At 43.6% G+C, this 13034-nt stretch overlaps 1 protein-coding gene across 1 annotated transcript in view; it reads left to right on the top strand.

The window, feature by feature from the left end:
• Positions 1 to 12284, top strand: part of ep400 (E1A binding protein p400) — a 28041-nt gene extending 15757 nt beyond the window's left edge. The window contains exons 24-52 of the mRNA XM_061071254.1: positions 102 to 254; positions 472 to 542; positions 639 to 928; positions 1372 to 1574; positions 1927 to 2096; positions 3032 to 3228; positions 3328 to 3439; positions 3798 to 4097; positions 4231 to 4305; positions 4392 to 4535; positions 4622 to 4666; positions 4802 to 4955; positions 5180 to 5415; positions 5537 to 5710; positions 5799 to 5846; positions 5943 to 6079; positions 6375 to 6431; positions 6529 to 6607; positions 7064 to 7237; positions 7335 to 7380; positions 7461 to 7567; positions 7758 to 7953; positions 8050 to 8177; positions 9247 to 9462; positions 9693 to 9867; positions 10143 to 10297; positions 10522 to 10668; positions 10774 to 10851; positions 11165 to 12284. Of these exons, the coding sequence (XP_060927237.1) occupies positions 102 to 254; positions 472 to 542; positions 639 to 928; positions 1372 to 1574; positions 1927 to 2096; positions 3032 to 3228; positions 3328 to 3439; positions 3798 to 4097; positions 4231 to 4305; positions 4392 to 4535; positions 4622 to 4666; positions 4802 to 4955; positions 5180 to 5415; positions 5537 to 5710; positions 5799 to 5846; positions 5943 to 6079; positions 6375 to 6431; positions 6529 to 6607; positions 7064 to 7237; positions 7335 to 7380; positions 7461 to 7567; positions 7758 to 7953; positions 8050 to 8177; positions 9247 to 9462; positions 9693 to 9867; positions 10143 to 10297; positions 10522 to 10668; positions 10774 to 10851; positions 11165 to 11467 (4370 nt within the window). The 3' untranslated portion in view covers positions 11468 to 12284. The remainder of the gene's footprint in view (positions 1 to 101; positions 255 to 471; positions 543 to 638; positions 929 to 1371; positions 1575 to 1926; positions 2097 to 3031; positions 3229 to 3327; positions 3440 to 3797; positions 4098 to 4230; positions 4306 to 4391; positions 4536 to 4621; positions 4667 to 4801; positions 4956 to 5179; positions 5416 to 5536; positions 5711 to 5798; positions 5847 to 5942; positions 6080 to 6374; positions 6432 to 6528; positions 6608 to 7063; positions 7238 to 7334; positions 7381 to 7460; positions 7568 to 7757; positions 7954 to 8049; positions 8178 to 9246; positions 9463 to 9692; positions 9868 to 10142; positions 10298 to 10521; positions 10669 to 10773; positions 10852 to 11164) is intronic.
• The last annotated feature ends 750 nt before the right edge of the window (positions 12285 to 13034 follow it).

The following is a 13034-nucleotide window of genomic DNA, read 5'->3' as shown; positions in this document are numbered from 1 at the left end:
TTTATAATACTTAATACAATATTTGATCCTGCATTATAGTTGTCCAACTGTGTCTGGGGGCATCTCTGATAATGGTTGCTTATTGTGTGTCATTCATTTAGGAAACATCCTGCAGATTGTGTCGGCACCAGGTCAGCAGATCATCAGGCCCCAGGGATCCATGGTGATGCAAACCATACCACAAGCTGTTCCCGCCTCCAATGCCTCATCTTCCCCTGGGACACCTCACCCTGGCCTGACAACAGCCCAACAAGGTGACCCATTCACACTGCAGATATTGTATTGTTATATCTGATTAACTCTAAATCAGTAATTTAGTCTCATTGTCCTATTCAATTTATTATTATAATGTTGTGAGTTAATACATTTTTGTAAGACATATAATGCTACCTTGCACCCACCATTTAACATCTTTGTGTATAGTAGGTTTAACTCGGGTATTCACAATGACACTTCTCTCTTCTTTAATAGCAACGGGTGTGACTACAAATGCCACATCAGCCCCCAACAAGCTCACTCCTGCAGCTCATGCTGGCTCTCAAGTAAGCACATTACTTTCAAGCAAAATCATGCATTTTACAGCACGCAGACTGAAGTTTTTATTTAATGTGGTTGTGTACCATTTTTCTTTTGTTCAGGAGTCCTCAGAAGAAAAGACTCAGCAACTGAAGGAGCGTTTGAGTCGCCTGTTTGAAGCAAATGAGCGACGCTGCAGCCGCAGAGTATTGTATGGGACAGACCTGCTGCAGGCGTGTACTCTGACCTCAGAGCCAGGTCACTCTGCCCTTACAGCGGGAGGCTGGAGGTGGGTGGGCAGAGAGAGCTGCCTCAGGGCTCAGAGAACCTGCATAGCTACCACCTCGACACTGCGGTCCACTCTGCTCTCTGTGGAGGATCGACTGGAGGCTGCCAACGGCCTTATCAAGAGGTATTGCTGCTCAGTGTTAAAGCCCCATCTATGACCATACTCCAGGTTGTTTAAAACGGCATAAAACAACTAATATATCAATGCATTGTTGATGTATAAGGATCGTTACCGATGTTTGAGTGCGACCAGGCACGCTTTGTTTATCGGACGTTTTATTGGCCATAATTTCCGATTCCGATTTTAAATATTATTATAAAATTCTCACTATTAAGCCGATAACATATCGGGAAAGATGTATATCATGCATCCCTAATATCAGGTATTAGCTGCATTGATGTGAGTAACTTGTCGAGTAAAACAAACACCTTTTGTGCAGCATTAAAAATTAACACTAGTTTCATCACAATACAATTCTATTCTATTTTTTTTCTTAATCCAATTTATTACTTTCTAATGTTCATATATTTCTCCATCAGTGTTTAATACTAATGTCATTCTCTTAGGTTGGTATGTGTGGTGCCTCCAGCTGCTGCTCCACCTCCTCACCTGTATGCAGTCAATCCCCCGGTTCCCTACAGCCTCGAGCATAAGTCTCTTTGCTGTCGGCTAAAAGAGGCCTCTGCCCCCCACAGTGCAGATGTCCACCACTTAACGTCCAGGAGTCTCTTCCCGTCTCCTGATATGCAGCTAATGCAGATGGACTCAGGTAAGCAGAGCACCTTTTTCTCAAAATAAAAACATCTAAACAAATTATGAAAAACTACAACATGTTGAAATTGCATGTTGCATCTAAATACCCCTCATCACCCTCCCCTTCCAAGCATGAAGGAAAACCTAATAGTAGCCTTCAGTTGTCATAAAAACTCAAAATGTGTTTAGTCTGTTCAGTCTGGGCTACTGTAAATAACATGGTGGCTTCTGTAGAGAGGGCCTGCTCCTGGTGTAAATATAAAGTATTTAAATATAAAGGGCCCATTCTAGGGTAAAGAAAACAACAACCACAAACTGAAACGTCTGACAATGCCAAGAATAAAACTTGATATTTGTCTTTTCCAAAGGTAAACTTGAAGCTCTTGCCATTCTGCTGCAGAAGCTTAGGTCAGAGAGCCGCCGTGTCCTCATCTTCACTCAGATGGTGAAGATGTTAGACATCCTGGAGGCGTTCCTCGATCACAGGCAGCTCACCTATGTGCGGCTTGATGAAAGCTTCACTCCTGACGAACGACAGGTAAAATCCCTTTTTAGATTGGTTGTGGCAGGCAACATTTTTTGTTAGATTAAGTCAGCAAACACTGGAAATGATACATATAGTATAATAAGAGCAATAATTCTAGTAAAAGAGGGTTAAAGGTAGTTCCAAGAGTTGACCAACAGTGGGCAAGCTATTTCTACGGTAGGCAAGATTATGTTTAGGTTTTCTCTCTCTTTCTCCTGATTAAAGAAACGTGTTTATTATTTGTCTTGCATATTAACTGGTTAATTGTTTGAATCAGTAGTTAAATGAAAGCAGAGTTGACACATACCTTCAGTAATCCGTCAGTATTTAACTTTTTAACTGCAAACATAAATTGCCTCAGTTCTCCAGCATGAACAGGTTTGTGTAGATTTTACACATAAGATGTCTCCACCTCTGTGTGCCTCCTTGTCTAACACCAGGACCTCCCAGTGTTCTGGCTCAACAAGTATCTCGCTCTCTTTCCATCCTGCTGGACGATTTTTCTCTCAGAGACATTTGTCATTTTAGGTCTATGTTATTAAGACTTTCCTATTTATTGCTGTCGTGTGTATACTCTCCCTGAACTCTCAAATTGAAAACTTTAATGTTCTTTTTCTCTTTTGTCATCTGTTGTAATGTATTATACAATCCCTCTTGAGTCTGAATCAGTTAATTAGATCTGATCCAGTAAGAAAATAGAGACGCATACAAGCAAGTGGCCACAGCAGTTGCGTCAAAAGAGAAGATTAAGCTTTAATGAGCCTTTGGGGGAATTTAACTGTTACATATAAATAAGGATAACGATAATGTACTGTTAGTGTACTGGGTAAACAACATTTTAAAATATATAGTTTGCTACAAACTGCAGAGATAAGAAAATTAAGTACATGAAATAAATGTGTTGGCCTTCATCTCAGTCTGATGTGCTTGTTGTTGTGTCCCTGCAGGAGAATATGAAGAAGTTCAACAGGAACAGGCAGGTTTTCTGTAGCATCCTGACCAACCGCTGCTGCTCTGCAGTCGGGACAGTGTTTGATGCAGATACCATCATCTTCTATGACACGGACCTCAATCCCAGCATGGACGCCCGCACCCAAGAGTGGTGTGACAAAATAGGACGGTCCAAGGATATACACATATACAGGTGAACACATTTTATAGTACCTAACTACCTGGGAACCAGTTAAATGTGAGATGTTACGGAGTTTGATGCTACTTTTGTCTCTTTTTGTGTGTTGCCCAGGTTGGAGAGTGGAAATTCGATCGAAGAGAAGTTGTTAAAAAACGGCACCAAGGACCTGATCAGAGAGGTGGCTGCTCAGGGAACTGACTACACCTTGGCATTCCTCACACAAGTAAGATTCAGTCATGTTTATTCTTGTTCTGGACTTTGAGAAAACTGTACATACTTTCTAAATGCTTAATGCTAAATACTTTAATTCTGTATTTTCTCGACACTGCCAGTGTTGAACTTAATCTTGAACATAAAGGTCGCCAAAATGGTGAAACGGTCGCCATCTTGATTCACTTCAGCCGTTAGTAAAGCATTCAGGAGTTTCTGTCGAACCATACAATTTTATAGGGTTCCTGAATACACTGCGGTCGAAAGGGTGTTTGAGACGCTAAATGTCCACAACACCCTTCACAGCCACGAAATGAATTGGTGAATTGGGACAGAGCAAAAGTAACCGGTCTCATCTTGTGTGTTTGTAGCGGACAATCCAGGATCTGTTTGAGGTGGAGGCAGGGTCAGGGGAGAAGGTGGAGGAGTTTGTGGTTCTTCACCAAGAACCCTCGGCCTCTGAAGCCATATCTCCCAGAGTGGCAAGACCCTACATCCAAGCTCTCCACAGCATTAATCTAGATGCTCTGCCAGAGGAGGAGAAGCAGCAGCAGCAAGAGGAAGAGGAGAAGTTAGCAGGCAAAGACTCAGCAGAAGACAACCAAGAGTCCGAGAGCCAAGCTAAAGAAGAGCCTGCTCAGATTGAGGAGCTAAATGCAGTCATGGAACAGGTAGCTACACTTTTTCTGTTTGCTGTTTGGGAATTTGTGGAAGCAGAAAAGAACAAATACAATGAATATATTCACATAAAATAAAATGCTGTTTGATAACTTGCTGGGTTAACCTTTACTTATTCTCTAACAGCTCACACCAATTGAACGGTATGCCCTTCATTACCTTGAGTACCTCCACATCAGTGATGATGAAACTGCTCTCAAGGTAACTTAAACTGTGCCTGAAATCAACTGTAATCAAATTCTTATAAATCTGGATTGATTAATTCATGTTTTATTAATTTTCCTCAGGAGCGTTTGGAGAGCTCTAAGAGAGGCTGGGAGCTGCAGCAGGTGCAGAAGCTGAAAGAGGAGGCGGTGGAGGAGGAGGAGCGGCAACTGATGGAGGGAGATGAAGAGCTCTTCACCTACACCAGAGAGGATGCCTACAACATGGTGGGTGGCCATTGTGATCCATGCTAAACAAACAATTGAAGTGTTGCACTGTTGTTGACATGAAACTTTTTTTCCTAATTCCACAGGAGTATGTTTTTGATGCAGAAGATGGACATACAGAAATAATGCCGGTAAGACAAAATGATGTTACTGGGAAAAAATATCCAGTATTTTTCTCTATTCCTAATTAATTTTTATTGAGGCAAATCATAATGTCCTGCTCTGTTTTCATGCTACATTCTTACTTGTTATTTATTCCAATACAGCTTTGGACTCCACCTACACCTCCACAGGATGACAACGACATTTACATCGACTCTGTAATGATGCTGATGTATGACACCACACCCATGCCAGAGTCCAAGCTGCCTCCTGTCTACATCCGCAAGGAGCACAAGAGACTCAAGATGGATCCTTCAGGTGAGAGGCAATTTTTTCAGCTTCCGTTCTGAACTCTCAGAACTCTCATATTTAGCATTATGGCTCCACCTAGAAATGTTATGTAGAGTACATCTTCTGTATCGTGACTTATCATGCATTCAGACAAGAAATTATAGATATATGTTGTCTAGTCGCTGTTTATTTTAAGGGAAAAAAGTTTGTTTGTTTGGCATCTCTGTCCTTACTGGAGTGTGTTTGTCCAGCAGCTGCTAGAAAGAAGAAGAAAGGCCACGGGGAGACGGTCATTCCCCCACGCTCCCTTTTCGAAAAGGCCAGTATGCTTAAAGTTCGCCGTGAAGGCAAGGACCAGAAAAAGAACTTCTCCCTCAAGCAGCAGGCACCGTTTGCCAAGCCGTTACCGTCGCTTGTTAAACCTGTTATGGAGGCCAGCCAGGACAACCCCGAGTGGCTCATCAGTGAGGACTGGGCTCTGCTTCAGGTACTTTAACGTGCTGTTCCATCATGTACTGATAGAAATCATTAAATCTATTGCACTCCATATCACTTTGTGACAGCACAGTTTACTCAACATCAAAATATCACACTCGTGTTTCTGACAGGCCGTAAAGCAGCTACTGGAGTTGCCGCTGAACCTGACGATTGTGTCTCCTGCCCACACTCCGAACTGGGATCTGGTGAGCGATGTAGTGAACTCCTGCAGCCGCATCTACCGCTCGCCCAAACAGTGTCGCAACCGCTACGAGAATGTCATCATTCCCAGAGAGGAGGGCAAGGTAATGAGCACCTACTTTTGCTGTAAACTAGTTTGCTTATTTTGTACTTATTTGGTTTTTCTTAAACCAATTCCAAAATTCCTTTCAGTTGGTGTATGAGGCAAACCCCAAGAAGAAAACCAAGAGCATATACAAGGTACCTTATCCTGCACATTGAATTTTATGTCAGTTTCTTTGCTTTAAATTCCTGTTCTCACTGAGTTATGTTTCTCATTATGTGTTTTTCACTCAGTCCAAGAACAGTCGTCCTCTAAGGACCTGTCAGATCTATACACAGGACGACAATGCAACTCACATTCAGCTCTACAACAGCCGTTTTGAACTCATGAAGATCATCGCCAGTAAACGGAGTCCGCCAATAAAACCACTGTAAGCACTGCTCATTGTCTGTTTTCAATAATTGTGTTAATCTTAAGGAGGAGCCAACTGTCAAACAGGAGACTCACAAAACTTCTCATGACATGTTATGATTATCCCAAAAGATTTCACGTTTACAATAGTTAAGTGATGGTGTACAATATGATTGCAAAAATGTGCATGAAACATTACGTTGTTGCAGAGGCAGTAATATGTGCCAAAGCCTGATGATACATTTCAGGAAGTTGTTTTCTGTCTTAACAATAAAGTGATTTACATACATTCAATTAATTGCCATTATCTACAGACTCGGAATGAATCCATTCCAGAAGAATCCCAAACATGCATCTGTCTTGGCAGAAAGGTATGTTTTAAACTTTCATTTTTATGCTTGTCATTTAAACATTATTTAAATTTAGAGACAAAGAAAAAAGTTTATAATCCGTTCTTCTTTTCCTTAGTGGGATCAGCTACGACAAGCCTCTCCCCCCCATTCAGGTCGCTTCTCAACGTGCTGAGAGGATTGCCAAGGAGAAAAAGGTGATTGTCAGCCAACAACTGCCTACAGAGTTGTGTGTTTAGCCATGTGCTGTGCCATGCAGGTCTGACTTCAACAAAGACAGCATTTGGTTTGGTTGTTGATACAGCTAATCATATAAATCTGCTGTCAGAGCCTTCACATGGGCAGACAACCTGCATACCTTTGTTACACTAGGGTAGCAGTTGTCTATCTCTCTTTCACTGCAACTGTTCCATTCAAGCACAGTTATGCGGGTATGTCCCAATATGTGTGCTGACATGTTCTGTCCACAATGAATGAAAAGCATCTCCCCCAAAAACTTCCATGCACAGAAAGAAATCGATACAACTTCTCATTGTTGTTTTTCAGGGTCATAAATCGACAGCTGTTTCATCGCTGTCGCATACAAAAGTGTTTTTTTCCTGACTTGTGTTTGTGTTAGATGTAATGCATTGTGTGTGGGTTTGTGTTTCCAGGCCCTTGCAGAGCAGCAGAAGGCTCAGCAACTGGCACAGCAGACGACTGGAGCTCCTCAGGCCCAGGCTGCACCCGGTCTGGCCGGGGCTGCTGCTGCTGGCGGGACTCAGGCTCTGGTCCCCCAGGCTGCTGCAGTGACCGGAGCCACAACTGTGCCAAATGCAGCAGTTCTGGTGAGGATCAAAACGTTCTCCAACAATACTCTTCTCCATAAAGTGAATCACTTTACCCGGTGACATTTTTCAAACACACATTTCAATGTTGTTTCAGGCTGGAGCCATAAAAAACGCCACCGTAGGCACAACCCTTCAGGCCGGTACGTCGACACGCATATGGTTCTCATTACAGAGCTGCTGGAGGTCCAGTGGTTAACTCACTTCTCTTTGTTTCCTCCAGCCACTGTAGGGGGGAATGTGATTGTGAACACAGTAGCTGGAGTTCCTCCAAGTCCCTTCCAGGCCAACAAACGCCTGGCATCTCCAGTCATACCAGGCACCCTGTCTGTGAGTCATGTTCATTAATCACTGCTGCTTTGGCTCAACTCAGCCAACCTCCTGACTGAGGGGATTTCATGATGCAAATAGCCTTTGAAACGGCACGAAGCAGAATGCTCTCCCACTGCACCCTGAATGCATAATGATCATTACAAGTTCTGAAGCGTTTACTCATTGTGTCTTATTGTTGATGTCCCAGCCTGCCAGTGCACCTGGAGCCCAGTTGGTCCACGCTCAGCAAAGAGCTGTCACGGCTGCTCCTGCAGAAGTAGTCGCCATAGCAACAGGCCAGGGTGTTCGAGCCGTTACCCCAGTGACAGCATCTGCGGTAGTTTCTACCACTCTGAGCCCAGTGCAGACACAGACTCGCCCGCTGGTCGCTCAGGTGACACCAGGTAAATGAACTGCCAGCAGGTTTTTCTCTGATAAGTAGTCCCTCAGATACCCATCGCTGTTTCACACACCTCACTTATCTCCTGCTCTCCATCCAGCCCCAGGTATGCAACTGCCGCAAGGAAAGTCTCTCACCCCAGCCCACCTGCAGATGCTCCGTCAGCAGCAACAGCTGCAGCAGCAGCAGGCTGCTTCCCCACAGATCAAAGCTGCGGGAAAACCTCAGGTAAATCATCACCATCCTATACCGGCCACACAATATGTCACTGTACCTGTTTACATACATGTAAACAATATGCTGAAACCGTAATGTTGGGCATACACTGCCACTTGATCCCGTTTTTGACTCGATTTCTGAAAGGCAATCCGACTTTAGACTCGTTTTAGAGTTGGACTGAATCTCAGCTTCGACATTTGTCATGCAGTGTGTGGTGGGATGGGAGGAGCGGTGCAATGCTCCCTAATGCTCGTCAGTTGGATGAATTTGTGACATGTCAGTCATTTTAGGTTGGCCGTCTTCATGCTCTTGCACAGTTGAATACACAAGTTTATTCACCAAAGATAGATAGATAGAGTACTTTATTCATCCCCGAAGGGAAATGAAGTCGTCATAGCAGCCGGTATATTTGAATACAATAAAATACAATACAATAAAATAAAAAATATTGAGGTAGAAAGAATAAAAACAGAAACACAAGATAAATAGGTAGATAAGGTGCAGTGGCAAGATGATGGTAATAGTACTGATGATATGATGGTAATGTTATTGTTAGACAGTATATCAAAATAGTACAGTATATAAAGTATATAATATAACAGAATAAATATTTATATATGATAGTAATTATACCAATATAATAGCAGTATATAGTAATAATGGCAGCAACAGTATAATAATAATAGTAGTAATAATATAATAATAATTATAATTATAACATGTACACGTGTATAAATATGTGTATATAGACTTATATGTACAAAGAATATACAGAGAGTATGATATAATATATGATATATATAGTAGAGGTATAAGTATTTGACTATACAATAGGTAATATAATATAAACGCAAAATGCAGTGAAAGTGAAAAATGGGCAAACAAAGGAGTATGTCAGGTCATGGCTAGAAGATCACACTGTACACTGTGAGCACTGAAATCATGATCTGTAGCTTTCTATCTCAGCAGATTTACTGGTAAAGTGAGTTTGAATAGCATGAGTATGACCCGTTTAGGGGTTATATTAACAATACATTTACACTTCATGTATCTTTAACTGGTATCTGTGTGTTTCTAGGAGCTGATGAAGATGCACAAGCATAAGTTGCAGCAGCAGGTGGCCGCAGCAGTTGCAGCAGCAGCTCAGGGGCAACAAGCAGGGGCCCAGCAGGCCGCCCAGGTTCAGCCTGGACAGGCCGCCCAAGCCAATCCTCAGCTAGCAGCTGTGGCAGCGGTCAGACCTGGAGCAGTACTGACTGGCACCACTGTGGCAAACCTGCAGGTGGCCAGACTGGTAAGACTGGGTCAAGAGTCATTACACAACACACATACAGAACTTATGGCACTAAGTTAAGGAAGTTATCGAGAAAATGTGCATAAGAGACCCTCACCTTATGAATCAAAACACAAAACAAATTGTTCACCAACAGCAATAAATCTAATGTTTTGGTTCATGTACTGTATGTCAATATCAGAAGAATTGAAGAAATGTTAATTCTCTTCTTTCCTCATGTCCCTGGACAGACTCGAGTGCCCACCCAGGGTCAGCTCCAGGCCCAGGCAGGACAGACGGCCCAAGTGACCCTCACCAAGCCTCCGGTGGTCTCTGTGCCAGCTGTGGTTTCATCAGCTGGTGTCACCACGCTGCCAGTCACCGTGGCAGGCATCAGTGTGGCTATTGGCCAGGCCCAGAAAACAGGTGTGTTCAGAGTCTTTGACAAGGAATGTTTTTAATAACTTCCCCTCGATTGTTGCTCCTCATTTCCATGTGGGCTTTGTCCAGACAGTTAGCAGTTTGAGATTATATTATGGGTCATTTGCTGTAACCACTGATACAAATCAGATTAAGCCATAGTTGGGGTTGTTGGTGATTTATCACTCTTTTGACGTCCTGTTACTGTGACAATGCATCTTTACAACAAACTTCTGGTATGTTCATCAGTTCTAACATGTCCTTGTCCTCCTCTCTGTCAGGCGGGCCTGTGCTGACGCCGTCCTTCCCCCAGATGCAGGTCCAGCAGCTGCTTCAGATGAAGAAGCAGCAGCAGCAGGCGGCGGTTCAGGCTGCAGCCGCCGCTCAGCAGAAAGCAGGGCAGCCTCAGCAGGGACAGGCCACGGTGCAGCAGAAGGTGAAGTTACACACCAACAGACACTCGACTTTCATGTGTTAACAACTGACCGTTTGTTTGGAAGTTGTTTTCTTTACAGAACATAAGAAACTAATACACCATATACTGATATTTAAACATGTCCACATTATTTTCTGCTTTACTATATTACTTCTAATCATATAAATAAAGTTATTATATGACTTGATGAGTCGTGTTATTGACCGAAGATGGGCACCCAGCAGGTGACGGTGCAGGCGGCTCAGCCAGCCCAGCAGGCGCAGCAGAAGGTGACCTACGCTGCCACCACCCAACTCCAACCAGGGATCAAGACCCAGTTCTTCACATCTATCGCCCAGGCTCAGAAGCCCACGGGGGCCCAACAGATCCAGGTACAACCTCAGTGCCAGTCACTAGCACAAAATACATATTTGCAGATAACCAATGGATGGATTTGTGTATTAATGCGAGGTATTCTTGTTTTCTTCTCTTATCAGGTGGCTAAGCTCCCACAAATAGTGCAGCAGCAGCCGACCGTTGCTAATATTCAACAAATCGTGTCTTCTCCTCAGCAGGTAGGGTCTTAGGCTGAGCATTGATCCTGTAGGTAACCTGAACATGTGGTTAACTTGGTTCTTAAGCTGTTTCATGGATTCTTCACCTCCACATGAGCCGCCCAGCCTCAGGCAGTCTTATACTCCAGATTTAAGATTAAACGTCCCTGTGGGCCTGATGTCGTTAGAAACCTGATTTCAGAAAGTGGGATGAACAATTATGAAAGTTATTCATCTTTCTTCAAGAACTTAGCTTCTTCTTGGTCTCAGCACGATAAAGCTTCTAGTGTTTCACATTGAACCTCACTAACAGGATTTTATTGTTGCTGTTCAGATCCAGGCTCAGACCGTCACTCTGACCCAGGCCGCCACATCAGCTCCTGCTCAGGTGCAGATGATTCCCGCTGGGACGACGACAGCGCAGGTGGTCCAGCAGAAGATCCTCCAGCAGCAGGTGGTGACCGCAGCCGCCTCGCCGCAGATCCAGACGCCTCCTTCCCACAGCCCTGCACAGCAGCCCGCGGCCTCTGCTGCAGAGTCTCCTGCACAGCAACCAGCTCCGCCCCAACAGCCCACCAAGGGTCAGGCTCGACAGGGGGGCATCAGAGCCAAAACTCCTGCCAAGCCCAGCAGCTAGGAGAGTCACACTGAGGAAACTGGATTTGTCAGTGGTTTTTTTTGCAGTATACACATTACAGTACAGTTGTGCTGAAGCATTCTTCTGCATCTCACAGCAGCTGAGGGCAGAATCAGACGTTTCTCCACATCCGAAACCAAACCAGACCTTAAATCTGAACCTGAGCGCGGCTCGACACAACATAACTCATTTCACCTAAACAGTTCGGGCAGATCAGTCTCTGCTCTCCTGGTGAGATTTATAATTTTTCATTACTGAATCAACAATGTTGATGTTGTCTTTATTTGATCCATGAATTGTGGAATGTTTCTTGAAATTTGTATAACTTAAAAAAAAAATCCCCCCCCACGGCTGCGACCCAGCTCATCCAACGACAGACACAAAGTGATGCCTTCAAAGTGATGATTCAAATGTTACTCAGCAGATGTGAGGCTGATGTTTGTGGGTATTTCAGAGTTGGGGGAATGAGCTGTCCGTTAGAATAAGTGTATTCATAAATAGTCCCTTTTATGTCTAATTCCCTTGTTGTCTATAGATAGATGAATGGAGAATAATGCACGTTCCTTTAGTCATTTGTTTTTTATTGCAGCAAATACACTGTAAACATGTACTTTAGTATTTTGTGTTTTCTCATAAATTGTCTTTTTTTATTGATGTCAAAGGAAAAAATGTAAATATCAACAAAAACATTTGTACTTGTAAAGTAGTTGTGTTTTCATTGGGTTTTTTCAGCTAATTGTAATAAAGTGTTTTGTTTTTATACACAAATTCATCCTTTTTTCCCCTTTTTCTTTTTGCATTAAATCCGTTGTAAGTACTTTGACATCTTGTGAATTCTTACAACACACTCCCTGGTTTTATAATGGTGCACAGAGATGTATGTTTTTGCAGCCCTTGCATTTGCAGCATCAGACATTTTAAAAAAGCGAGTCCTGGAGGAAGCAGGAGCAGGAGATTTCTGTTTGACAAACACACCAGACAAAACAGGAATCTGTGTTAAAGCTGCTGCAGGGAAAGTTTTTGTTTGACGGGGAGTTGATTTCTGCATTTTAAGCATCTTGGCTTCGGACAGTGAGGAGCGCTCTGCCTCCCTCAGCACTGTCTACTTGGCCTGGCTCGATGCTGACTCGCAGAAATACCAGCTGAGTAAGTCGGACACGAGGATAGAGGATCAACTCAACACTTTATATGGACATTCATCTCTTAGTCATTACACTTAATACATTTCTGAATCAGGAAGACTTACAAAAAAATGGTTGCTTGCAAGCCAACAGAAGGGAATGCCTATTTTTCTTGGTCCACAGGGGGGCACTGTTGTACCAGTATCACCCTGCACCTCTGAGAAGAAGGCCCACTTCTCTGGATTTTCCAGCTCATTGAAATGTTCCCATCTGCTCCTTGATGGCTGCACTCTGCGTCTCTCCTCCACTGGGGTTCATCGGCTGGTCCACATTCACCAGTAAACGGGTGAGACAAGGGAGCTGAGGTGGAAGAGCGGCCTGAGAGACCAGCAGATGGGCTGAGCTGGTTCCTCTGACCCACACCACGCTCCATCCCTCTGCTCAGC

Source organism: Limanda limanda, chromosome 5, assembly GCF_963576545.1.
Source record: "Limanda limanda chromosome 5, fLimLim1.1, whole genome shotgun sequence".
Lineage (NCBI taxonomy): Eukaryota > Metazoa > Chordata > Actinopteri > Pleuronectiformes > Pleuronectidae > Limanda > Limanda limanda.
The sequence above is the reverse complement of the archived record's forward strand: the minus strand, read 5'-3'. Positions and strand labels throughout refer to the sequence as shown.